Source organism: Pelophylax lessonae (genome assembly GCF_965119305.1).
Source record: "Pelophylax lessonae genome assembly, chromosome: 4".
In the NCBI taxonomy this organism is placed as follows: Eukaryota; Metazoa; Chordata; class Amphibia; order Anura; family Ranidae; genus Pelophylax; species Pelophylax lessonae.
In genome coordinates, this window is record NC_138771.1 from 123,031,448 (window position 1) to 123,058,310 (window position 26,863).

Here is a 26,863-nt window from a genome sequence, read left to right on the forward strand (position 1 = left end):
TACGACTCCAAAGTTGCACCGACTTTGAAGACTTTGATGCAACTTTGGATGGGTGCAACTTGGATACGACTTTGGTTTTGACGAGTTTTAGATCCCTTCCACACCAGTGCGACCTAAAAGTCATGCGATTTTGCGGCAATTTGCCACTATGTTGACTGGACTTAAAGCAATGCCTATGTCTATGGACCTAAAATGCATCAAAGTCGGAGCAAAGTAGTGCAGGGACTAATTTGAAGTCATTGCAACTTGATATTAATAAAACGAAGGTGACCAGTGCTATGGAGTGAGTGGAAAATTTATTATGTAAGCCGGGTACCTGAGGTGTAAGCTGCCAACAACCAAACCCCGAAGGGTTAAAGATGAAATTGGAAAACAGAGAGGTTGATAAAGGCGCTACCTATTGGTGATGAGATGCCAAGACCAAATGGTGTACCCAACAGATATTCAATCTGCGTGATATGTTTCCATAAAGTGCATCAGAGGTGAAGTGATTAAATCACAGAAAGTGCACAAGTGACAAAACAGAAAATTATGTATTTATAAATATAAATGTAAAGTGCACAAGTGATAGAGTTGTTCCCACTCCACTAAGGGAAGGTACTCAATTTATTGTCCAAAACCAGACAATATACCAAAATAATGAAAGTGTCAAGTGCAAATAAATAAGTAAACAATAGCTGTGATGAAATTTTATTCCAAAAACAGATATAATATACGGTGCAAGTTCAAGTGAGGTGTAGTGCTCACCGTATTCCCAAATTATATAAAGTATAATGTAAAGTGCAAATTAAATGGATATAAATTCCTTCCTTAAAAAATTAAGTGCAAAACAGTGAAGGACTTTGCAAATGAAACAAAGCCCATAAATTATAGATTAGTGACAAAGAAAAAGGTTGTGTACACTAGTCTGGCCACTAGGTGTCGCACCATATGTTATACGACCTGTTTTCTTGTTTAATCAATGGTAAAGCTGTACCGATCAGAAAGCGGGGTTCCCTCCAGTCCAGACTGAGCAAAGGGCAGATCCTCAAAATGCTCAAGCGAAGAAAGGAGACCCCATGAAGCAAAATGTAATATTAACCAATGCAGCAAGGACACATAGAAACTTACAGTGTCGGCTGCTATAGATCAGCGTGGTAGCCGGGAAGCTTCCGCGTTCCACAGTCCGAGCTCCACAAACCGGAAGTGACGTATGACGTTCTAGACTCCACCCTACGCGTTTCGTCAGAGGACGTCTACTGGACTGGAGGGAACCCCGCTTTCTGATCGGTACAGCTTTACCATTGATTAAACAAGAAAACAGGTTGTATAACATATGGTGCGACACCTAGTGGCCTGACTAGTGTACGCAACCTTTTTCTTTGTCACTAATCTATAATTTATGGGCTTTGTTTCATTTGAAAAGTCCTTCACTGTTTTGCACTTAATTTTTTAAGGAAGGAATTTATATCCATTTAATTTGCACTTTACATTATACTTTATATAATTTGGGAATACGGTGAGCACTACACCTCACTTGAACTTGCACCGTATATTATATCTATTTTTGGAATAAAATTTCATCACAGCTATTGTTTACTTATTTATTTGCACTTGACACTTTCATTATTTTGGTATATTGTCTGGTTTTGGACAATAGATTGAGTACCTTCCCTTAGTGGAGTGGGAACAACTCTATCACTTATGCACTTTACATTTATATTTATAAATACATAATTTTCTGTTTTGTCACTTGTGCACTTTCTGTGATTTAATCACTTCACCTCTGATGCACTTTATGGAAACAAATCACGCAGATTGAATATCTGTTGGGTACACCATTTGGTCTTGGCATCTCATCACCAATAGGTAGCGCCTTTATCAACCTCTCTGTTTTCCAATTTCATTGCAACTTGAAGTCGCACAGATATGAACAGTACTCATTGGAAATCATGGAGTACAACTTGTCATGCGACTTTGCAGTCCCAAGTCGCACAAGTGTGAAAGGGGCCTTAATGGACAACTGTTGCACACAATTTGCATTGTATAACATTCAAGTATGACTTTCATGCAACTTCTGAGGGTTAACATTGAAGTCTATGGCCCTGAAGTGGCATGAAGCTCGGACCAAAGTAGTGCATGAACTACTTTGAAGTTGCTGCAACTTTAAGGCCCCTTTCACACTTGTGTGACTTGGGACTGCAAAGTCGCATGACAAGTCATGTTCCAGGATTTCCAATGAGTATCGTTCATATCTGTGCGACTTCAAAGTAGTCCCTGCACTACTTTTGTCCAACTTTGATGTGTTTTGAGGTCCATAGACATAGGCATTGCTTCAAGTCCAGTCAAAATCACGGCAACAAAATTGTGGCAAAATCACATAAAATTGTGTGACTTTTAGGTCACAAAAGTGTGAAAGGGGCCTAAGTTGCGCATGTATGAATGGGCATCAATGGAAAACATGGGGAACGACATGTCGTGCAACTCTGATGTCCAAAGTTGCATAATAAGTTGCACAAGTGTGAAAGGGGCCTAAAAGGCATGTTGGAATTGCTCATGATTACACACAGAAAAGTTCCAAATTGCTGATAATATTGCCATGTATACACAGTTAAAGTGATACTAAACACACACTGTATAACTTACATTGTCCCTTCTATTTCTGTATGTGGATGATGGCACTGTAATTATTTTAATTTAAAAAAATAAAAGCATCTAAGCACCTTTTTTCAAATCAATATATAGCGGTCACATGGCCCAGCTCTTTCCCAGCCTGCCTGCAGAGAAACGTAAGCAGGAGGAGCTTCTAGTCCATGTTACAAATAAGAAAACAGCTTTTGGAATACAGAGTAAAAACAAATAATGGTATCAATAAACAGTTTTAAATTGTCATACAAATACTGTATATATTTAAAATCAAATCTTTATTATTTTTTTAGCAATAACATTGCGTGGGTGGATTTCTGCTAGTCACAGGTTTTTCACGTCCCTCCAGCCTGTGTCTTAGAATAAGAGGGAGGCGAAGCCTCCAATAATGTACATCTTATATCCCACCCCCATTGTGTTTAGCTGGTTAGTGGGCATGGAGGAGGAGAGCGGGAGGGAGTGGGCTGTCATTTACCACTTTGTATATGCCCACATGTTGACTCTATAGTCACATGGGCTGCTCAGATGTGATAGGGAGGAAATGCTCAGCATAGAAATTCTCTGAAACTGAGCATGTGCAGAGCTGCCACCACAGCTGCAAAATCTCTGGAGCAGGTTTTCAGCAAGGATGTCTCTGCATTCATCTTTCTCTCGATCCTGACAAGTCTGAAAAAAAAATCCCCAAAGCAGGACCACCACCATGCTTTACTGTAGTGATGGTATTGGCCAGGTGATGAGTGGGGCTTGCTATTCAGGCCAAATAGTTAAATCTTTGTTTCATCAGACCAGAGAATTTTGTTTCTCATGGTCTGAGAGTTATCCAGGTGCCTTTTTTCAAACTCCAGGCGGGCTGTCATGTGCCTTTTACTGAGGAGCAGCTTCCGCCTGGCCACTCTACCATACAGGCCTGATTGGTGGAGTGCTGCAGAAATGGTTGTTCTTCTAGAAGTTCCTCTGGAGCTCTGTCAGAGTGACCATCGGGTTCTTGGTTACCTCCCTGACTAAGGCCCTTCTCCCCCGATCGCTCAGTTTGGCCGGGCAGCCCACTCTAGGAGAAGTTCTGGTGGTTTTAAACTTTTTCTATTTACGGATGATGGAGGCCACTGTGTTCATTGGGACCTTCAATGCTGGATACATTTTTCTGTACCCTTCCCCAGATCTGTGCCTCCATACAATCCTGTCTTGGATGTCTAAAGACAATTCCTTGGAATTCATGGCTTGGTTTGTGCTCTGACATGCACTGTTAACTGTGGGACCTTATATAGACAGGTGTGTGCCTTTCCATTCATGTCCAATCAACTGAATTTATCACAGGTGGACTACAATCAAGTTGTAGAAACATCTCAAGGATGATCAGTGGAAACATGATGCACCTGATCTTAATTTTGAGGTCAAGCCAAAGGATGTGAATACTTATAAACATGTGATTTTTTTTTTGTTTTTTATTTTTATTAAATTTGCAAAGATTTCAAACAGACATCTTTCACATTGTCAATATGGTGTATTGTTTGAGGAAAATAACGAAGGTAATCCATTTTGGAATAAGGCTGTAACATAACAAAAGGTGGAAAAAGTGAAGCGCTGTGAATACTTTCCGGCAGGGCCGGACTGGCCATAGGGCAGAGCGGGCATATGCCCCGTGGGCCGCCGCCGAACTGCGCATGTCACTTCTGTGACTGTCCCGACTCCCGCTCCGAGTCAGCTGCTCGCTTGCCGCTGGCCTCTCCGTGGCCGATTCCGCGGAGAGGGCCGCGGCCGCATATTCTTCTGGCCGGCCGGGTATGTATGTCCCCACTGAACAGCTGGGCTGATGCTGAGCCCAGCGCCGCTCACTGCAGCCGGCTCCGCAGAGTCCGCAGCCATCCAGCCTTCTTTAGGCAGCTCAGGAGGGGCGGACCGTGCAATTGGATACGAGGGGTCAGGTGACTCATGACTGAAGGGGGTGGAGCTAGAGGGGACCCCTTCTGAGTTCTGCTTGATGTCGGCTCGGGAAGCGGGAAGGAACACTGACTGCAGCACCAGCGCCGCACCACCCAAGGCCTGCCCTGCAAGGTAAGTGAAGTGACCCCCCCCCCTCAGCACTGCTACTAACCCCCACCCCACAGCGCTGCCACTGACCACCCCCCCCCCCTCAGCACTGCCACTGACCACCCCCCCTCAGCACTGCCACTGACCACCCCCCCTCAGCACTGCCACTGACCCCCCCCTCAGCAATGCTACTAACCCCCACCCCACAGCACTTCCACTGACCACCCCCCCCTCAGCACTGCCACTGACCACCCCCCCTCAGCACTGCCACTGACCCCCCCCCCCTCAGCACTGCCACTGACCACCCCCCCTCAGCACTGCCACTGACCCCCCCCCCCCTCAGCACTGCCACTGACCCCCCCCTCAGCACTGCTACTAACCCCCACCCCACAGCACTGCCACTGACCACCCCCCCCTCAGCACTGCCACTGACCACCCCCCCCCCCTCAGCAATGCCACTGACCCCCAGCCCTGTCACTGATCCAAACCCCCCCAGGCTTGTCACTGATCTGATCCCTTCCTCCCAGCCCTGTCACTGATCCGATCCCCAGCCCTGTCACTGATCCGATCCCCAGCCCTGTCACTGATCCGATTCCCAGCCCTGTCACTGATCCGATCCCCAGCCCTGTCACTGATCCGATCCCCAGCCCTGTCACTGATCCGATTCCCAGCCCTGTCACTGATCCGATTCCCAGCCCTGTCACTGATCCGATCCCTCTCCCAGCCCTGTCACTGATCCCTCCCTCCCAGCCCTGTCACTGATCCGTTTCCCAGCCCTGTCACTGATCCGATTCCCAGCCCTGTCACTGATCCGATCCCCAGCCCTGTCACTGATCTGATCCCTTCCTCCCAGCCCTGTCACTGATCTGATCCCCCCAGCCCTGTCACTGATCCGATCCCTCCCTCCCAGACCTGTTACTGATCCGATCCCCTCCTAGCCCTGTCACTGATCTGATCCCCTCCTAGCCCTGTCACTGATCCGATCCCCTCCTAGCCCTGTCACTGATCCGATCCCCTCCTAGCCCTGTCACTGATCCGATCCCTCCCTCCCAGACCTGTCACTGATCCGATTCCCCCCTCCCAGCCCTGTCACTGATCCGATCCCCTCCCAGCCCTGTCACTGATCCGATCCCTCCCTCCCTCCCAGACCTGTCACTGATCCGATTCCCCCACCCAGCCCTGTCACTGATTAGATTCCCCCCAGCCCTGTCACTAATCCGATTCCCCCCAGCACTGTCACTGATCCCCCCCAGCACTGTCACTGATCCCCCCCAGCACTGTCACTGATCCCCCCAAGCACTGTCACTGATCCCATCCCTCCACCCAGCATGGCCACTCATCCCATCCCCTCCATGCTGCCACTCCTCCCCTCCCTCCATGCCTCCCCTTTCCTCCCTCCCTCCCTCCATGCTGCCTCCCTCCACGCTGCCACTCCTCCCCTCCGTCCACACTGACACTACTCCCTTTTCCTCCCTCCACACTGCCTCCCCTCCCTCCACGCTGCCACTCCTCCCATCCCTTGCTCCACGCTGCCACTCCTCCCATCCCTTGCTCCACGCTGCCACTCCTCCCATCCCCTCGCTCCACGCTGCCACTTCTCCTATATCCCCCCTCTACATTGCCACTTTTCCCATCCCCTCCCTTCATGCTGCCACTCTTCCCATTCCCTCCCTCCATGCTGCCACTCTTCCCATCCCCCTCCCTCCATGCTTCCACTCTTCCCATCCCCTCCCTCCCTCCCTCCATGCTTCCACTCTTCCCATCCCCTCCCTCCCTCCATGCTGCCACTCTTCCCATCCCCCTCCCTCCATGCTGCCACTCTTCTCATCCCCTCCCTACATGCTGCCACTCTTCCCATTCCCTCCCTCCATGCTTCCACTCTTCCCATCCCCTCCCTCCCTCCATGCTTCCACTCTTCCCATCCCCTCCCTCCCTCCATGCTTCCACTCTTCCCATCCCCTCCCTCCATGCTGCCACTCTTCCCATCCCCCTCCCTCCATGCTGCCACTCTTCTCATCCCCTCCCTACATGCTGCCACTCTTCCCATTCCCTCCCTCCATGCTTCCACTCTTCCCATCCCCTCCCTCCTTCCATGCTTCCACTCTTCCCATCCCCTCCCTCCCTCCATGCTTCCACTCTTCCCATCCCCTCCCTCCCTCCATGCTGCCACTCTTCCCATCCCCCTCCCTCCATGCTGCCACTCTTCCCATCCCCCTCCCTCCATGCTGCCACTCTTCTCATCCCCTCCCTACATGCTGCCACTCTTCCCATTCCCTCCCTCCATGCTGCCACTCTTCTCATCCCCCTCCCTCCATGCTTCCACTCTTCCCATCCCCTCCCTCCCTCCATGCTTCCACTCTTCCCATCCCCTCCCTCCCTCCATGCTGCCACTCTTCCCATCCCCCTCCCTACATGCTTCCACTCTTCCCATCCCCTCCCTCCCTCCATGCTGCCACTCTTCCCATCCCCCTCCCTCCATGCTGCCACTCTTCCCATCCCCCTCCCTCCATGCTTCCACTCTTCCCATCCCCTCCCTCCACGCTGCCACTCATCCCATCCCCTCCCTCCACGCTGCCACTCATCCCACTCCCCAAGCACTGCCACTTATCCCATTCAATTCCCCCAAGCACTGCCACTCATCTGTTCCCCCCGCACAGCCACTGATTCCACCTTCCACATATTGTCACTCATCCTATCCTCCCCTGCACTGCCACTGATCCCACCATCCCTCCACACTGCCACTGATCCCATCCAATCCCCCCCAGCACTGCCATTAATTCCACCCCCCCCCCCCAAAACTGCCACTAATTTCATCCCCCCAGTACTGCCACTGATCTAATCCCCCTCAGTACTGCCACTCATCCCAACAACCCACCAGCACTACCAGTCATCTCACCCTCCTCTCGTACTGTCACTCATCCTATCCCCCCACACTGCCATTTATTCCATCCTCCCTCCACACTGATCACATCCAATCCCCCCCGACAATCGTTACACCCCCCCCCCCCCCCCAGTACTGCCACTGACTCCATCCCCCCAGCACTGCCACTGATTACATCCCCCCCAGCACTGCCACTCAATTCACACACCCCCTCCCCAACACTGCCACTCAATTCACACCCCCTCCCCAGCACTGCCACTTAATTCACCCCCCACCCAGTACTGCCACTGATTACACCTCCCCCCTTCCCAGCCACTATTGGGTTAGTGCTAAAAATGTGCAGTAACCTCTAGCAATCAGAGAGCAGTGACTGTAGCAGGCTAAATAGAGCTAAAAAACATTGAGAAACTGGTAGCTGTCATTATTTGTTATTTGGTTTAAATAATAATAAAAAAAAAAAAAAGGCTGCTCAGTCTAAAATGCCCGGGCCTATTTTTTGTCCCAGTCCGGGCCTGCTTTCCGAATGCACTGTAATTATAGGATATCCTAAGAGCGTGTGCAATGAGCTTCCCCAGACCTACTTAGAAACATTTTTAATGGTTGAAACAATGTAACGTTTTTGTGTGTGGCTTAAAATATAAATGCAGTTTAAAGTGGAGTTCCACCCATTTTCGTAACTTTAGATGTATGTAATCCCCTTTAAAACGACTTTTACCAATGGACACTTTTTTTTTTGCTAGTAAATACCTTATTTTCTTGTTTATTCCTCTTCTCCTCACTTCCGGGTCCGATCGGCGATGTCGTCATTCGGCGATTCACAGTGTGTGCTGTGATGTATTCCATGCCAGAAATCTCACAGTATTACCCAGGAGCTGAGCTGTACTGTGTGTATTGAGGCCGTGACCTGCCCCGCCTCCTCTCAGTGAGTTGTACTTTATGTATTGTATTCAGGCCGTTCTCTGCCCCGCCTCCGCCCCGCCTCCTCTCTGAGCTCAGTGAGGATATAATGCTTTCAGTCCTCGCTCACTGAGAGGAGGCGGGATGGAGGCGGGGCAGAGAACGGCCTGAATACAATACATAAAGTACAACTCACTGAGAGGAGGCGGGGCAGGTCACGGCCTCAATACACACAGTACAGCTCAGCTCCTGGGTAATACTGCGAGATTTCTGGCATGGAATACATCCCAGCACACACTGCGAATCGCCGAATGACGTCATCGCCGATCGGACCCGGAAGTGAGGAGAGGAGGAATAAACAAGAAAATAAGGTATTTACTAGCAAAAAAAAAGTTTCCATTGGTAAAAGTCGTTTTAAAGGGGATTACATACATCTATGTAATCCAACGTATTAAAAATGGGTGGAACTCCGCTTTAATGGTGACGTTTTTGTAATTTGAATGTACCATAAATTCTACATTTCTAAGCACCCCACAGGTAAGAATTGGTTAATAGTCCTGAGATAGCCAGAAGGGAATGAGCAGTGATCCAAACAGAAGACTTGTTTTTGAAAAAAGCGTAGAAATGTGATGAAACCTTTTCACATCTAACATACAGTAATCGACCTTCATAAACAAGAAATGAAGCAGATGGGATTTTGGATGTTGTGGCCTTAGATCTTGGCAGATCGTGATGCTTTCAGTGACATTGCTCAAAACATTTACTGCCATTATCATTAGCGGATATTGCAGGGAGCTCATTTTTCAAGAATTTAGATTGATATAATTAATGTAGGTGACTAAGTGCTTTTCTAGGTCTGACCCTTTTATTTTTTTCCCAAGTTGGTTGCAGGCAGTGTTGTGATGGCATTTGAAGAGGTCTGCCCTGAACGCATTGATTTGATCCATAAGAACTACCGTAAGCTGTGCAACCTACTGATTGATGTAGAAGAGTGGGGGCAAGTGGTAATTATCAACATGCTTACACGCTACGCAAGGACCCAGTTTTTGAACCCCAACCAAAATGTAAGTACCTTATAGACCAACTCACATTACTGACCATGTTACCAGTTCACTGCTCCAGTTTACTAGAATGAATTACAGCTGATTTTGTTGTTTAAAGCGGTTGAAAAGGCAAGATATTTTTAACTTTAAGCGCCCATTCACACTTGCGCGACACGACTTGCTGGGGCGACCTGTGAAGTCGCGGTGCATATCATTGAAGTCAATACAAGTCGCTCCGAGGTCGCCCCAAAGTAGTACAGGAGCCTTTTTCTAAGTCGGAGCGACTTGCGTCGCTCCTATTAGAACGGGTCCTGTACTATTCAATGGCGAGCGACACACCGCGACTTGTCAGGCGACCAAGTTGCCTGACAAGTTGCGCTAGTGTGAATGGACCCTAAAGTGATAATAAAGTGAATAAAAAAAAATAATAACAAAAATAACAAACATGTCACACACCTGCTCTGTGCAGCGGTTTTCCACAGAGCAGCCCTGATCCTCCTCTTCTCGGGTCCCTTGCAGCAACTTCTGACCTATATCTCCTGTCAAGTGCCCCCAGAGCAAGCAGCTTGCAAGAGGGCCACCGGACCAGGCTTGCTCCCGAGCTGCGACTGTGTGTCCATTCACACACACACAGAGCTTTAGCTCAGCCCCGCCCCCTCTCTCTCCTTATTGGCTAACTGGCTGTGATTGACAGCAGCAGGAGCCAATGAGGAGGGAGAGTCCCTGAAATGCAGAGGCTCTGGTGCACACCGCTGGATCGCAATGGGGCTCAGGTGAGTATTAGGTAGAGCTTGGGGGGGGGGGGGGGGCTTCTGCACAGGGAAGGTTCATGCATAGAATGTAAAAAATCTTCAGCCTTTACAAACACTTAAATGCATTCCCTGCATTAAGGTACAAAATATTTTTATTGCATCCTCCCTTTCCCCCTCCCAAATACTTACTTCAAGTCCTCACTCAATCCAGTCACAGGCCAGAGGCAGCAACAGGAGTCATTGGCTCCTGCTGCTGCCAATAAAATCCTGTGGGTAGTGAGCAGGCGGCAGGGCTGTGTGAGTCTATGGATGCACACATAGAAAGCAGCTTCCTATGGTGCACAAAGAAGAGAAGCAGCTGAGAGTGGCATGGGGGACCCCAGAAAAAGGGGTCTTTCACGCGGTCTGTAGGCGGATCCGTGCTGCTCAGCGGGGGATCGATACACAGATCCCCGCTGAGTAGGAAGGTGACAGCTCCCTCTCCTCTCTGTGTCGGAGCCCCATGCATCTCTATGGGGGAATCGGATGAGAGCGGACCGCGGTGTGTATACTATGTTTAATATTTATAATAAAAAAATATATAGTTATCTGTTACAGCCGCTTTTATTTTCCAATTACATCCCTTCCTTTTACAGATACTAATTTTACTGTGACCATGTAAATAGGTAACAATCAATAGCACTTTCTGAGTCAAGAAAACTTTCCTGTCTACCCCTCCTGTAGCCAAAACATTTCTTTTTTTCATTTGGATAGAGTGCAGAAAGGTTTAAACCCCTGTTTAGTTTTTGCTGTCTGTATCCCATCAAGGAGATTTCCCATCACCTAAAAGGTAAATTGACCCAAGAATGAAATGTAATAAATTGCATCTTACCAGCCCTTAGATTCGGTGACTGCACTAACTTTCATTTTTTAGATTAAAGCCCCGTACACACACGCAGATCGTCGTCATACAAATGTTCGTCTTTTCTCCCCGGGATGTCGGTGTCTGTTGAAAAGTGCAAAGACAGCACAAGGACAGCACAAGAATTTTGTCCGCAGACTTCAGCTGACTGCAGAAGTGATGTCATGTAATGGTTAACTTTCCCTGTGTTTTTTATTTTCTGAGCATGCCCAGTCTTGCAAATCTGCGGTCTGTCGGCTGATTTCTGTACTGACAGGCGAACAATCGTCCGTTCTGGTGTCTGCAGACAAAAATTTTCATGTTTGCAAGAAAGACTCTTGTCCGCGGATTGTGTGCAGACATCTGTCGGAGGCACCATACTAACACGCATACAATCGGCAGATCTTTCGTCCGCCGACGTTTGTATGACGACGATCTGCGTGTGTGTACGGGGCTTAAGAATAATTTCAGCAAGAAAAAAATCCTTTGATCCTGCCAGATATTCATTGTCCCTGTCAATTCGTGTGACTTGGAAGCCTATACAATGTTATCTTTCTTTTGTAAACTGATTATCCCATCAACCCCATGTAATGCAGATAAATAAAGGAAAACCTGTTTAAAGCTGACCAGAGATGGTTCAAATCTCAGGCGGTTCAGCAGAGACTGACCGAGATTCAAATCATGTATGGGGAGGCTGATTGTACCCAAATCGATCCATCGATCAACTTGAGTACAACCAGCATGCCGGATTTCCCATGCAATTATTGCCAGCGGCTATAAGCCGTTAGCAATAATAACTGTGTTTTCTCCCAGCATGGACGACCCCCCCTCCCCAGGAGAACACAATAGCTCCACGGGAGGTATTTACCCATCAACACTGACTGTGTTGATGGGGGAATTAAGCTATTCTCTTTTTAGCAGGAAAGGAAAACACACCATCTATGGCCAGCTTAAAGTCTAGCCTGGTTAGCAGTCATGGCTCCTACAATAGATACTGCAGAAGAGTGAGCATAGCCATCCAAGGACAGTATATGTTATCCACAGCAAAGGGAAAAGAGCCTGAAAAATAAACCTAATGCAGGCACCTTATCTAAAGACTGGTAAGCTGGGATACATTAAATATTTGGTTTTGGGTTAGAATACACTTTAATGTCCTAAGGACCAAACAAGAAGTGAAAGAAAAACCCTTAAAAATAAGGAAAATCCCCTCTTAATCAGTTGTTACAGGAACAAGTGTCCTCATCAAAAAAGTTGCCCTCAGCTCTTGTTCTGGTGATTTTTGGATTCCCTGTTCATGGGTTCCTTACAATGGTCACTGTAATAAATATAGACTACCGGCTACCCTATAGATCAGTGGTTCTCAGCTCCGGTCCTCAGGACCCACTAATAGGCCAGATTTTAAGTATCACCTTGGGGAGATGTAGACTAGAATACTGCAATCACTGAGCAGCAAAATATATCACCTGGGATGTATTTCAGTTATCTTGCAAACCTGGCCTGTTGGTGGATCCTGAGGACCGGAGTTGAGAACCACTGGTATAGATCCTACCTATCAGAAACAGAGAGAGCAATAAAAACTATACTGGGGTTCTAACCCGTGCCTACTGTATGAAAAACAAAAAGGTTTGACCTGTACATATACTTATCTTGCTTTGTGCTCTTAGGAATCTCTCCTTGAGGAAAATCCTGAGAAAGCGTTTTATGGTTCAGACGATGATGAAGCAGGAAAAGAAGACAAGACAGAGCCATCTTCTCTAGTGAAACGCAAGCCATATGTTATGGACCCAGACCATCGCCTCCTGCTGCGTAACACCAAACCGCTACTTCAGAGCCGCAATGCAGCGGTAAGAAAAGTAATTTAACAAAAGCAGAGAAGAGACAACTGCACAGACCCCCCGATGTTCCTGTACTACACTGCTTTTTTTTTTCATATTTGCAATATTTGGAAGTTTGTCACCTGCTATAAGGTGAATATTTGGGAATAAAGTCTGTTAATTGCTATGGATTATTTAAAGAGAAGCTCCAGGCTCCCCCCCCAAAAAATTCGAAGTCAGCAGCTACAAACACTGTACCTGTTGACTTTTATTATAAGGACACTTACCTGTCCAGAGATCCAGCGATGTCCTCACCTGAGCCGATTCTTTAGGGGGCTTCGGGTGCAGGTGCCGGCATCTCAAGTAAGGGAAACAGGAAGTAAAGACTTGTGGCTTCACAGCCGGGTTTCCTATTGTGCATGTGTGAGCCACGCTGTGCCTTGTCAATGGTCCCGTAGTATTTTGGGACCTGTGATGTGTCCCAGAAAACTGTGGGGCCGAACTTCCGGCTCAGATTGCCGCGGCATATCTGACTGGAAGTTGGAGCGAGTACCTGTCAAAAACAGGCACCCCTTGTCCTAAAAAGTGCCAAATATTGTAGTGGAGGGGGGATGCAAACAAGCGGAACTTCCCCTTTTGGGGGAACTTCATTAATGTAACCAAGTAATTCAAGCTTACCTCCAGCCAAAATTTTTAATCCTTAGGGTCCTTTCACATGGGTTTCCGCCCGGCGGACTCTGTTTTGCTCAGCGGGGATCGTCCAGCTGATCCCCGCTGTGCAGGCGGATGACAGGTCCGTCTCCACTCAATGTGCTGAGAGGGACCTGTCAAAGCACCGTTCTCCTCTATGGGAGATCGGATGAAAATGGACCACCTGTCCGTTTTCATCCGATTCGATCCTCCAGGCGGATGAAAAATAGAGTTTTTCATCTGTCTGGATTTCATGGACAGGATTGGTTCACATAGCAGCGGGTGTCACCGCTGACATCCGCTGCCCCATAGGGATGCATGGAGCATCCTATCAGGTCCGCCGAAAAACTGACAGGCAGACCTGATTGGAAAGCCCATGTGAAGGGGGCCTTAGTAATGGATAGAATGGAGAAGGTTTAGAACATCTGTTGAGTTTTTATTGTCTGTGTGTCGCTGGGGAAATTTCTCGATCAGATTCAGTATCTTGTCTGTGTCTCCATAGAGGAAATGTCTCTTCTCTTCCTGTTCTGACACCTCAAACCTGGGCAGGAAGTAGAACAATTACTCTCATGGGGACAGAGATGGCAATACAATCCTGACAGAGGTTTCTAAATCTTCCTCACTAGAAAAGTTATTTTATTGCTTCCTGTGTCCCTATTGGGGGAATTTCCCCTCACTTCCTTTTCATCCTGTGACATCCATTAAATAGACAGGAAATGGGGAGTTTTCATACACTACCTAAATAGACCAAGTAGAGTGTGGAAAATCCTCCAAACACAGGAACTCTGCAATAAAAAGCTGAAAAAAATTCTAACCCACTCTGGCTAGAACTGCCTGTTACCTAATATAGGCAGTCCCTGAGTTGCAAACATGCAACTTACATACGACTCGTACTTAAGAAAAGAAGCAGCGTGACATCACGCCGGTCCTGAGAAAAAGGCCGGGTGGCCATCTTGCTGCTCACCGAATGCTGCCACCTACTGTCCAGCGGACCTGTCAGCAATCCCACATCAATGCATGGACAGTTAACCCTTCCCTATGCTATCCAAAACTTGAAAATAACTTTTTGGCTGGAGTTACTTTTAAAAAATGTACCTGTTCCAACTTACATACAAATTCATCCTAAGAACAAACCTACAGAACCTATTTTGTTCGTTATCCGGGGACTGCCTGTACATAATATGTAAAATGTAATGTTAGTAATTGATTGAGAGTTTCAACAAAGTTTTAATCTCTTTTTTGCAGGTTGTCATGGCAGTGGCTCAGCTATATTTTCATCTTGCACCAAAAGCAGAAGTTGGAGTGATAGCAAAGGCTTTGGTTCGATTGCTACGTAGTCACAGGTATTAGAGCAAATTGGGTCAATGCTTGATAATAAATCCTGCTTTTTTGCCATTTTATGTCATACTTACATATAAGATGCATTTATGTGTTGTATATTGCTGCATTTAACGATTTTGGATCAACATTTCATTCGGGCCACTTACTCTTATACTTTGGTTGACTTCACACTATGTGGGAGTAAACCACGCTTTAGAGCGTCTTCTCAACCTTTTTAACAAGTAGGAATCCTTAAATTAACTTTCTGGTCCCAGGGACCACCTGCTGAAAATTAGTATCTCTACAGCAGTCCATTTGCCTGAAACGGATCGCATGGTACAAAAGTGCGATCCTATCGCAGTGTGTTTCCAAAAGTAGTGTATGCACTATTTTTTGTGCGAAGCAGTGCGATTTGAGTTCATTCAAAATGAATGGGCTCTGATTGCATTGCACTGAATCGCATGTGATGCGCATTCCTGCACGATTCATAGCGAAGCTTACAGGTAAAAAGATCATTGGTGTCAGTGGTTAGTTATCTAAGAGGCAAAAACTGCTCATTGCCTTCTCTTTGCCCTCTCACCAGAGCTATTTTTATGCAGAGTCCGACTAAACCCTGATCTCACACGTATTCCAGTTGGAGATGCGCAATACAAAATTTCGGCATACGCTGACGACTTACTATTCTCACTCACTAACCCTACTATTTCACTTCCCAATCTCATCCGTGAGTTTGAGACATATGGAAATATATCTAACTTAAAGATCAACTTCTGCAAATCAGAGGCCATGGGAGTTGAATTGTTGCCCATCTTTGGCGATCTCTGGAATCGACCTTTAGGTTTAAATGGACTGACACTGCGCTACAATACTTAGGTACATGTATTCCCCCTGACCTAGCCCACAGCTTCCGACCTAATTTCCCACCCCTGTTGAATGATACGCACACTCTGCTAGATAAATGGCATGGAGGTCTCCACTCCTAGTTTGGCAGATGCAAACTGATAGAGATGCATCTTACCTAAATATTTATACCTCTTTCAGACACTGCCCATTCACGTACCCTCCAAATTTATCAGACAAGTACACTCTATATTCTCGAAATTCGTATGGGCCAACAAGAAACCTCGTCTTCCTTGTTCCAATCTCACTCTTCCTAAATCACTTGGAGGCCTGGCATTCCCTGATGTTAGGAAATACTACTTGGCGACATATCTTGGCAGGGTCATAGACTGGTGTAGACATGCGGACACCAAATTATGGGCTAAATTGGAACAAGATCAAACGAAGGTCGCTCTCAATAGAGCCCTTTGGTGCTTTAACACTCTACCCCCGAAGTTGAAATCATAACCCTTATATGGTGCCACGCGTCACATCAGCACGAGAGCGTGCAATCAATCTTCCCTTTTTGACTTGGACTCCCCCTTGTATCCGGTTCTGGGGAACCCTGGATTTTCTCCGGGCTTAGACTTGCGACTCCTCATCACATTCAGAACCGTGGGAAAATTACAGGCATCGCACTTTCTGATAGACAGGCATTAGCCCTTGTTCTCGACTTTATCTGACTCCTTAAACGCCTACAAACTCCCGTTTTGGATTATAATGCAATTGCATCACTTCTTGCATTCCATTCCTAACCCTCAGCGATTTGACCATCGAATGATGCAGTTCGAGGAATTGTGCGCTTAAACTGGGGTCCTGCCAAGGGTCCTCTCCAAGATTTACTGCATGCTGATCACACCGCCAGAACAGCCTCGGCTATCCTGGCTACACAGATGGGAGGCTGACTTGGACCAATCCTTCCCAATGACGCAAACACAACACATAATTGATTGCACGCTTCGTACCTCGATATGCACTAAAATCCAGGAGACCAACTTTAAAGTCTTGATGAGGTGGTACTTTACTCCAACTAGGCTCCACTGATGCTTCCCTGACACCTCAGATGGATCAGATGGATGCTGGTGATGCCAGAAAGACGAAGGAACCTTGCTACACATTTTCTGGAACTGCCCTAAACTCACCCATTTCTGGTCAGAGGTTCATAGGATAATGCAACAATTTACGGAACGTATCATACCAAATGACCCTGCTTTCTTTCTGCTACATCTATCTGATATTCCGACATCGCAATACAAAAAATCAATTGTCAGACATCTATAGAACGCCGCAAAATCCTGTAGAAGAGATAAAAAGGATGGAGGACCTTGTTCTCACAGCCCAACCCAAAGGGAACAATACTCCAAAACATGGGATCTGTTGATTCTTTTTATCCTTTCAGCAGAAGGCATAGCTCTTCTTGGAAAATAACTCGCACCACATGGGTTCAGCCAGATAAGCTAGTCTACAGGATCTCTCACTGCTCCCTTTCCCCCTGTGCCCCCCCCCTTAGGGTTTTTTTTTTTCTCTCTCTCTCTTCTTCTCTCCTATTCTTTCCCCTTTTTCCTCTCTATTCCCTCTCCTCTCTTCTCCCACTTCTTGGAGTGTTGGCGTTTCATTGCTCCGCCATCCTCTTTATGATGAAGATAAAATGGTACGAGGTGATGGTCAAACAGACACAGTATGGATTTGGCCAGACCATATACTAAGTCATATACATATTATGAGGAAATCTTTTACTCTGCTGATTCTAATGTTGTTTGTTTCTTGATTGTACCCACTTCGTGCCTCAATAAAGTTCATATTTGCAAAAAAAAAAAAAAAAAACTGCTCATTCCTCAGGGGACCCCCTAGCAACCTCTTGACGAAACCAAGAATCACTGGTTGAGAAAGGCTGCTTTAGAGTCTCTATGTAAGTCAAAGTCTGCAATGTCCAGTGCACTCCAGCTTTTTAAACCTTCATAGCAGTGGGTACTATGGTGGAAAAACAATTGGGTGGCACTAGCATGAGATGAGAGGGCGATGCCAAATGATGTACAGATTGCAGTATATACAGTATATGTACTGACTTACATAGAGGCAAAGAAGTGTCACCAGCACACCATGTAAAGCCAAATGTGGATTTTTTTTTTTTTGTCACAAACAACAATCTGACATTTCAGGGCCACTGAGGACTCCTTTCTCAGGCAGCAGTCTAAGGAAATGGTCCTGAGTGGCCCTGAATTGTTGTTTATGACAAAAAAAATTGACATTGCATAATGTGCTTGTGACATTTTGCAGAGATTTAAGCCTCGTACACACGCGTCGAAAATTGGCAGGGAATTTTCGGCCAACGTCCGATCTGCTGATTTTCGGCTTGTTAGTATGATGCTTCCGACAACCGATTTCGACTTTTCGGCCGAAAAAAATCTGGTGTGCAGGCTATAACATTTTTGTTGGCCGTCAACACAACGGCCGATTTTCGTGCAGTCAGTATAGATTTCGACAGGGAAAAATCTGATGAGCAAGTCTGGGCATGCTCAATGAAGAAAGAACACATATAAAGCAACCCAACACATGACATCACTTCTGAAGTAGAATTCTGTTGGGCGAGAAAATTCATTTGCAGTCTAGGCACATTCCAACCAACAAAACACCACTCTGGACAAAAGACGGACGATTGGTCGGCCGATAATCGTTGCGTGTGTACGGGGCTTTACTAAAACTGCTGCACACAGATTCTGCTGCAGATGTGCATATTAACCAATCAGCTTCTAGGTTTTATTGTCAAAGCTTAAGGCCCCTTTCACACGGCTCCGTTCCGTCAACGGTGCCGTCCTGCTCAGCGGGGATCGATCCGCCGATCCCCGCTGAGCAGGCGGATGACAGCTCCGTCTCCGCTCTGTGTGCAGAGATGGAAGTGTCAGATCCCCGCTGTTCTCAATGGGGGAATCGGATGAGAACGGACTGCCTGTCCATTCTCATCCGATCCGCCAGACGGATGGAAATTAGGGTTTCCATCGGTCCAGATTTGACAGACCGGATCGGATCGGATTTCAGCGGACATGTCTCCGCTGACATCCGCTGCCCCATAGAGATGCATGGGGCATCCGTTCAGATCCGCCTGTAAAACTGACAGGCGGATCTAAACGGACCGTAGGTGTGAAAGGGGCCTAACTGAACAAGCTGAAGCTAGAACCTGATTGGTTATTATGCAAGGCTGCACCAGTTTTAGTTAATTCCCCCCCCCCCCCCCCCATTGCTTCTTTGCCACTATGCAAATACATAGAGATATGCAATCTGTACATTATTTGGCACCTTTTGGTGTTAATAGTTATGTTGTTGCTGATATAAATAAACCTCTTCTGTATGTGTTGAACTTACCCTCTGCTCAGTTAGATAATAAACACGTCTATACAGAAAACAGAGCAATGATGGAATAGCAGTTTACTTATAGCACAGTCTTGTGATTGCGGCATTGTCTGCTGTAAACTGATTATTCACAGGGGAATCACCTAGACATAGAACTGTCACCAGTCTGGTATCACTTGGCCCGTTAGGTTTCCTGTTAAAGTTGCAGGTTTCCAAGCTGCTGATCAGCTTTCACTGACCTGGAAAGGATACAAGATTCTGTGCTACATAATGGCACATCAGTGACAGATGTCTGTCAAATCAGCAGAAAAGAGGGGATCCAGCAGTTTGGAGATCTGCATGAAACAAAGTTAATTTCTTTATTACATTTCTAAGAATATATAATGACTGATTGTAAAGTTTAAATCTGCAACTGTAGAAGTGTGAATCTGTATACTACTGGGAGTTCGTGGTGCAACAAAATCACTATTATACTTACCAATCATTCCAACTGCAATCATTTTATATTTTAATAATTTGAAAAAAAGTTAAACAGTTTATAAAATCTTTCGGGCAGCATATTTATTTTTCTATAGCAATATAAAGAGGGCCCAAGATTTATAAGGAATGTTCACATTTATGAAGTGTAATTTATGTCAGGGATTTTTACTATTCTTTGAAATATTGTGAATAATCCCATTAAGATCTGTACTAGATTTAATATGGAATGCTCCTGATCTGCCCAAATGTTTCAATCTTAAGATTATTATTATTATCATTACAGGTACTTTTATAGCACTGATCATGTATACAGTGCTTTACATATATATTGTCATATATCACATCAGTCCCTGCCCTCAAGGAGCTTACAATCTTTAAGTGGAGTTCCGGCCACAAAATCGACATAATCGATTTTGTGGCCATCCGCTTCCTATTTGTCACGTGAAAAAAAAATGGATAGTTACGATTTTTTTTATTTTTTTACTTACCTTGTTATTATAGAAAAATATACTCACCTTTCTTCCACTTCCACCCTCGGCGGCCGCGGCCCGCCCCGTCACTTCTGGTTTGCAATGATTCCTGGGAGCTGAACGTCATTGCTCCCAGGAATCAATGCGCCGGCACCGGCCCAGCTTGTCACCTCCGGTGCGGGGCCACATTACCTGCTAAACAGATTCTGGGCATGCCCAGAAGCTGTGGAGGAATGCGGCGCCGCACCGGAAGTGACGAGAGGGGCCGCGGTGCAGGCGCATTCTGGGAGAAGAAGACACGGAAGAGGACGCAGAAGAGGATCGCGCTGGCTTCAGCTGCCCACATCCGAGATGGCAACGCTGGAGAAGAAATTTTAAAGGTAAGTATTTCTTCTTGTAGGTAAGTGCGACCCGGGACAGTACAGAGGCTATCCATTGTGGAATGCACTAGCCCTGACTGTCCCGGGGGTATTTTTATTGAAAAAATGTTTCTCTTACGTCCTCCGACAGTCGCCGCCTCTTCATATTCGTCACATATGGGGTATTAGACTTTTCTCCGAAGGAGTAGCTAGGCAACAGAATATGTTAACATTAAAGCTTTTAACATATCCCACCCTCAAGGGGTGGTCCCCTCAGTCAATACCCTCCTACTTCCTGCAACCATATCTCAGTTTTAATGTCTAGCTTGTCAGGAGTGGCTGGCTCTCTCTGTGCTGGGGCTTTGTGCCCCAGACTCTTTCTTCTTTTTTGATTTTTTGTTTGAGTTTTCTCTCTACCTTTACTTAGCTGTTCTTTTTGTCAGCGTTAGTTAGTTCTTCGGATGAAGAGGATCATGCGGGCTGGGTCTCGGGCTGATCCCCCTGGTCGCAGGTTGTGGGTCAGTGGCTTCCCAGCCTGCCATCGAGCGTTCAGCCAGGTAACGCTCCTGGCACAGTGAACGACCTATCCCTGTTCGGTGCAGGGATGATTGGTGAGGTGGCTACCTCACTGGACGCTGTGCGGTTTCTTAACCCCCATTCTGTGCGTCTTGTATGCGACTCTCCCTGCCTCATGTGCAGCGGCTTGTTCGCCTGTGCGGGTCCCCCACGCCATTGTGACGATAAATTTTCCAAAGTCGACGCTGAGTCCGTCGGTTCGTCTTCCCTACCTGGGAATGATTCTGGACTTGGTGCAGGCGAAGGTCTTCCTGCCGGAAGACAAACTCAGAACTCTTCAGGAGGAAGTCAGGTCCCTCAGGGACGTTCCGCACTCGTCTCTGCGGACGTGCATGAGATGTCTGGGATTGATGGTCTCGGCCTTCGAGGCGATTCCCTTTGCCCAGTTTCACACGCGGGGTCTCCAATCGGAGATCCTGTCCAGGTGGGACGGGCGACCTCAATCTCTGGATCTTCAAATCTCGTTGAGTCATCGCACCAGAAGAGACCTTCTGTGGTGGCTCCAGTCCCCGATGGTGTCCGGGGGCAAGTCGTTTCGTCCGATCTCGTGGACGGTAATCACCACGGATGCCAGCCTGTCGGGCTGGGGTGGTGTTCTGGGCGTTCTGTCCGCCCAGGGGACTTGGTCGGAGGGGGAGTCCTCCCTTCCGATCAACATTCTGGAATTGCGTGCGATAAATCTCTGTCTTCATCGCTGGACGGACCGGCTGCTGGGCTGCCCGGTTCGGGTGCAGACGGACAATGCCACGGCGGTGGCCTACATCAACCACCAAGGGGGCACCAGGAGTGCCCGAGCGGCTCGAGAAGTGGCCGACATTCTGTCTTGGGCCGAGGCTCATGTCCCGGCGATAACGGCAGTTCACATTCCGGGGGTGGAGAACTGGCAGGCGGACTATCTGAGTCGCCAGACCCTGGATCAGGGGGAATGGTCTCTCCACCCGGCTGTCTTCCAGATGTTGTGCGCGAAGTGGGGTCTTCCAGATGTGGACCTGTTCGCGTCTCGTCTCAACAACAAGGTGAGAAGGTTCGTGACAAGGACGCGCGACCCTCGGGCAGACGCGTCGGACGCGTTAGTGGCCCCGTGGCATCAGTACAGGCTGATATACGCGTTTCCACCGATTCAGTTGCTGTCCAGGTTCCTTCGCAGGTTACACTTGGAACGCAGCACGGTGATTCTTGTGGCACCGGACTGGCCTCGCCGGTCCTGGTACGCAGACCTCGTGAATCTGGCGGTCGACGCCCCGTGGCGTCTGCCTCTTCGAGACGATCTCCTGTCTCAAGGACCGATATTCCATCCTGCTTTACAGTCGCTGGCTTTGACGGCCTGGCTGTTGAGACCGAGGTCCTGAGGGAGAAGGGTCTCTCCCCAGAGGTCGTTCATACCTTGATCAACGCGAGGAAGTCTTCCTCGGGGAAGGTTTATTACCGTACTTGGAAGGCCTATTTTGCTTGGTGTGAGTCCAGGGGATTTTCTCCCCGCACGTACTCGGTTTCCCGAGTGCTGTCCTTCCTTCAAACGGGTGTCGATCAGCGTTTGGCGCTGGCTACGATAAAGGGTCAGGTGTCTGCGCTGGCCGTTCTGTTTCAACGTCCCGTGGCTTCCAACTCCTTGGTTGGCACTTTTGTTCAGGGTGTGCGGCATCTGGTTCCTCCTAGGAGGGATCCTCTGCCCCCTTGGGACTTGAATCTCGTTCTGTCTGTGTTGCAACGTGCTCCTTTTGAACAGATCAGGGAGATCTCGTTGTCTATGTTGTCCAAAAAGGTCGCCTTTTTGGTGGCGATCACTTCGGCTCGCAGAGTGTCGGAGCTGGCAGCTTTGTCCTGCAAGTCTCCGTATCTGGTTGTTCATTTGGATAAGGTGGTCTTGCGACCTAATCCTTCTTTTCTTCCGAAACGAGTTTCGGAATTCCATCTTAATGAGGATATTGTCTTGCCTTCGCTGTGCGTGAAGCCTAAACATCCAAAGGAGGTGAGATTACACTCTCTGGATGTTGTTCGGGCGATAAGGGTTTACCTTAAATCGACTGAGTCTTTTCGAAAGACGGATTCCTTGTTTGTTCTTCCAGAGGGTCCTCGGAAGGGCATGGCGGCGTCGGCCTCTACCATCGCCAAATGGATCAGGCAGACCATTGAACAGGCCTATGCTTTGCAGGGGAAGGTTCCCCCTGTGCCTGTGAAGGCGCACTCTACTAGATCTCTGAGTACGTCTTGGGCCTGTCGTCATGGGGCTTCTGTGGCCCAGGTGTGTAAGGCGGCGACTTGGTCGACCGTGCACACTTTCACAAAATTCTACAAAGTAGATGTTCAGGCATCTGCGGATGCTTCCTTTGGCCGCAAGGTTCTTAGTGCGGCGGTTCCCTAGGGTCCCTTGTGGGGACCACTGGCTGTTGGGATAAGTTTTTTATCCCCTGGTTATTTGTTTTTTCCTGGGTTGTTGCTCCTGTTGAGCACCTGTTTTTTCCTGTTGCCCAGCTGGGTTCCTTCCTTTGGTAAGGTTCCTTTCTTTGATGCGAAGACTGCGTTGCCTTTTCGGCGCGGATGCGTTTCCCACCCCTCATGTTTGCACTGCTTTGGGACGTCCCCATATGTGACGAATATGAAGAGGCGGCGACTGTCGGAGGACGTAAGAGAAAACGGAATTTTTGTAAAATCTTACCTGTAAAATTCCTTTCTCTGAGTCCTCCGACAGTCGCCGCCCCCGCCCCTCTTTTGGGGTTTGGTTGTATACTCTACTGCTATTCCACTAAAACTGAGATATGGTTGCAGGAAGTAGGAGGGTATTGACTGAGGGGACCACCCCTTGAGGGTGGGATATGTTAAAAGCTTTAATGTTAACATATTCTGTTGCCTAGCTACTCCTTCGGAGCAAAGTCTAATACCCCATATGTGACGAATATGAAGAGGCGGCGACTGTCGGAGGACTCAGAGAAAGGAATTTTACAGGTAAGATTTTACAAAAATTCCGTTTTTCGTGGCCGGAACTCCGCTTTATGACTGTACACACAGGTCAAAAATCAGGCAGCATCAGGCGGTTCAAAAGAAACTGTTTGACATTTGGCCCATGTCTACGACAGCCATTCGGCCGGCTTCCATTGAAGGGGCATGACCGTAAAAGGTCTGCCTATCTGCACCTGATCAGTTCTCTCAGCCATTGGCTGAGAGCGCTGACCGGTTTGTGTTTTGGCGGGGTGGGGGGGAATGGGAGAGCATCCCTCCATCAGAACACAATAGCTCAGCAGGGGAGATTGCTGTACTAACTTCAGATTGTTAGTACAACAGCTCCTTTTGATCTCTTTAGTTTTTTTCCATTCAGCCCGTTGGGTTGAATGAAAAAAAAAAACTACTAGTGTATACTAAGCTTAGGATCTCTAACTCACATTCGTACATACTAGGGCCAATTTAGATAGGAGTCATTAAACCTACAAATTTTTGTCAGTAATGTTCTATTAAAGTGTAACTCCACTTTTGCTGCGAAAAATACATTCCCCTCTGGGTGATCTATGTATATTGCAAATATTATAACAAACTTTGTTGCAGATTCCTACCTTTTGTTATTCTGAAGAAATCACCGATTGTTCCTCTGTGCCCCAGTGCTGAGTCGGTCTAATGGCAGTGGTTTCATAGTTATCAATCGGCTGTGCACCTGCAGAGCACTAATGAGGAGAGCTGCTGGGCCTGCATCCCTTTAGACGTGTTCCTATTGGGAGTATCTCACCAAAATTGACATTTTTGTTACTGGGGATGCCTGAAATCTGACTTATATCATATGGAGAAAGATATATAATAGATAGATACTCAGCAATATCCCTATATATATATAGTAGCGCAAACTTGTCAAGAAGCAAGTGCCAAAAAAATACTGTGCCTTATATCATAGTTCAGACTTCTGGGAAAATCAGTGAGCCAATCACACAAGCAGGAAATTATGTTTCTGAGGTGTGGCCAGTACACATTCTGTGTACAGAACACCTCCAGGTAGCCATATTGCATTGCATTTTCAGAAAATAACAACAGCTGCAGATTGAAAAGGAAAGGTCATTTTTAATAACACTCAATTACAATAAGAATTGTGTCGCAATTGTATACACTATATAATTTTTTTCTTTTTTTGCTTTTTTTTTTCCCCACGAAAGTGGAGTTACCCTTTAAGGATTTTACAATGGTACAATAGAAACAAATACAGGTAGACGCATACCAGTACACACAATCACAGTACAGAGCAGGTTTTCAGTTTTAAAAGCAAGAGTGCATAATTGCATGTAGACCAACAACAGCATACATAACAGCAAGATATTCAAAATGGTAAACAGTCATATCCCTGAGATATTTCCTATTCATTTTTAAGTAAGCAGCTTGTTCTCAGTCTCATCTTCATTTTTGCCACAATTTAAAATATTAACGCTTTGTTCTGTATTTTCACTGCAAATCAGTTTAATTTCATAAATTTCAATAAATATGTTTGTCACTTTCCTCCTAGTGAGGTACAGTATGTGGTACTGCAGAATGTGGCAACCATGTCCATCAAAAGAAGGGTAAGTGAGTCTCAATATATCCTTATTATTGTCATTCTTAACCTATGCATGACCAGAGGTCTTTGATACCTAGATACTAAGGCCAAATTTGTCAGCATGCATCAGTTAACTTGACCATAACTTGTGACTTATTTTCAAACCTAAATAATTTTTATATTTTTAAGGACATATATTACTTTTATTTGTTACACTGTTTTAATTAAAATAGTTTTCTGTATTTTTATTTTTACTATAGGCTTATAAATGCACAAAAAATGATTGTAATTCATGTGTTATATATTTTTTGTAATTGTCTGACAATTGTAGTATTAAACAGATTAACAACCTCAGATCTGGAAGGTTTTACAGTGGGTACGGAAAGTATTCAGACCCCCTTAAATTTTTCACTCTTTGTTATATTGCAGCCATTTGCTAAAATAATTTAAGTTCATTCTTCTTCCTCATGAATGTACACATAGCACCCCATACTGACAGAAAAACACAGAATTGTTGACATTGTTGCAGATTTATTAAAAAAGAAAAACTGAAATATCACATGGTCCTAAGTATTCAGACCCTTTGCTCAGTATTTAGTAGAAGCCCCCTTTTGATCTAATACAGCCAGGAGTCTTTTTGGGAAAGATGCAACAAGTCTTTCACACCTGGATTTGGGGATCCTCTGCCATTCCTCCTTGCAGATCCTCTCCAGTTCTGTCAGGTTGGATGGTAAACGTTGGTGGACAGCCATTTTTAGGTCTCTCCAGAGATGCTCAATTGGGTTTAAGTCAGGGCTCTGGCTGGGCCATTCAAGAACAGTCACGGAGTTGTTGTGAAGCCACTCCTTCGTTATTTTAGCTGTGTGCTTAGGGTCATTGTCTTGTTGGAAGGTAAACCTTCGGCCCAGTCTGAGGTCCAGAGCACTCTGGAGAAGGTTTTTGTCCAGGATATCCCTGTACTTGGCCGCATTCATCTTTACCTCGATTGCAACCAGTCGTCCTGTCCCTGCAGCTGAAAAACACCCCCACAGCATGATGCTGCCACCACCATGCTTCACTGTTGGGACTGTATTGGACAGGTGATGAGCAGTGCCTGGTTTTCTCCACACATACCGCTTAGAATTAAGGCCAAAAAGTTCTATTTTGGTCTCATCAGACCAGAGAATCTTATTTCTCACCATCTTGGAGTCCTTCAGGTGTTTTTTTTAGCAAACTCCATGCAGGCTTTCATGTGTCTTACACTGAGGAGAGGCTTCCGTCGGGCCACTCTGCCATAAAGCCCCGACTGGTGGAGGGCTGCAGTGATGGTTGACT

General features: G+C 46.7%; 1 protein-coding gene across 10 annotated transcripts in view; it reads left to right on the forward strand.

The window, feature by feature from the left end:
- The window catches only part of AP3B2 (adaptor related protein complex 3 subunit beta 2), a 158,576-nt gene that overhangs the window by 59,523 nt on the left and 72,190 nt on the right, over positions 1-26,863 (forward strand). For all 10 annotated transcript variants that reach the window (XM_082254195.1, XM_082254189.1, XM_082254196.1 and 7 more), the window contains exons 7-10: positions 9,313-9,495; positions 12,771-12,950; positions 14,856-14,953; positions 25,520-25,574. In XM_082254195.1, the coding sequence (XP_082110321.1) occupies positions 9,313-9,495; positions 12,771-12,950; positions 14,856-14,953; positions 25,520-25,574 (516 nt within the window). The remainder of the gene's footprint in view (positions 1-9,312; positions 9,496-12,770; positions 12,951-14,855; positions 14,954-25,519; positions 25,575-26,863) is intronic.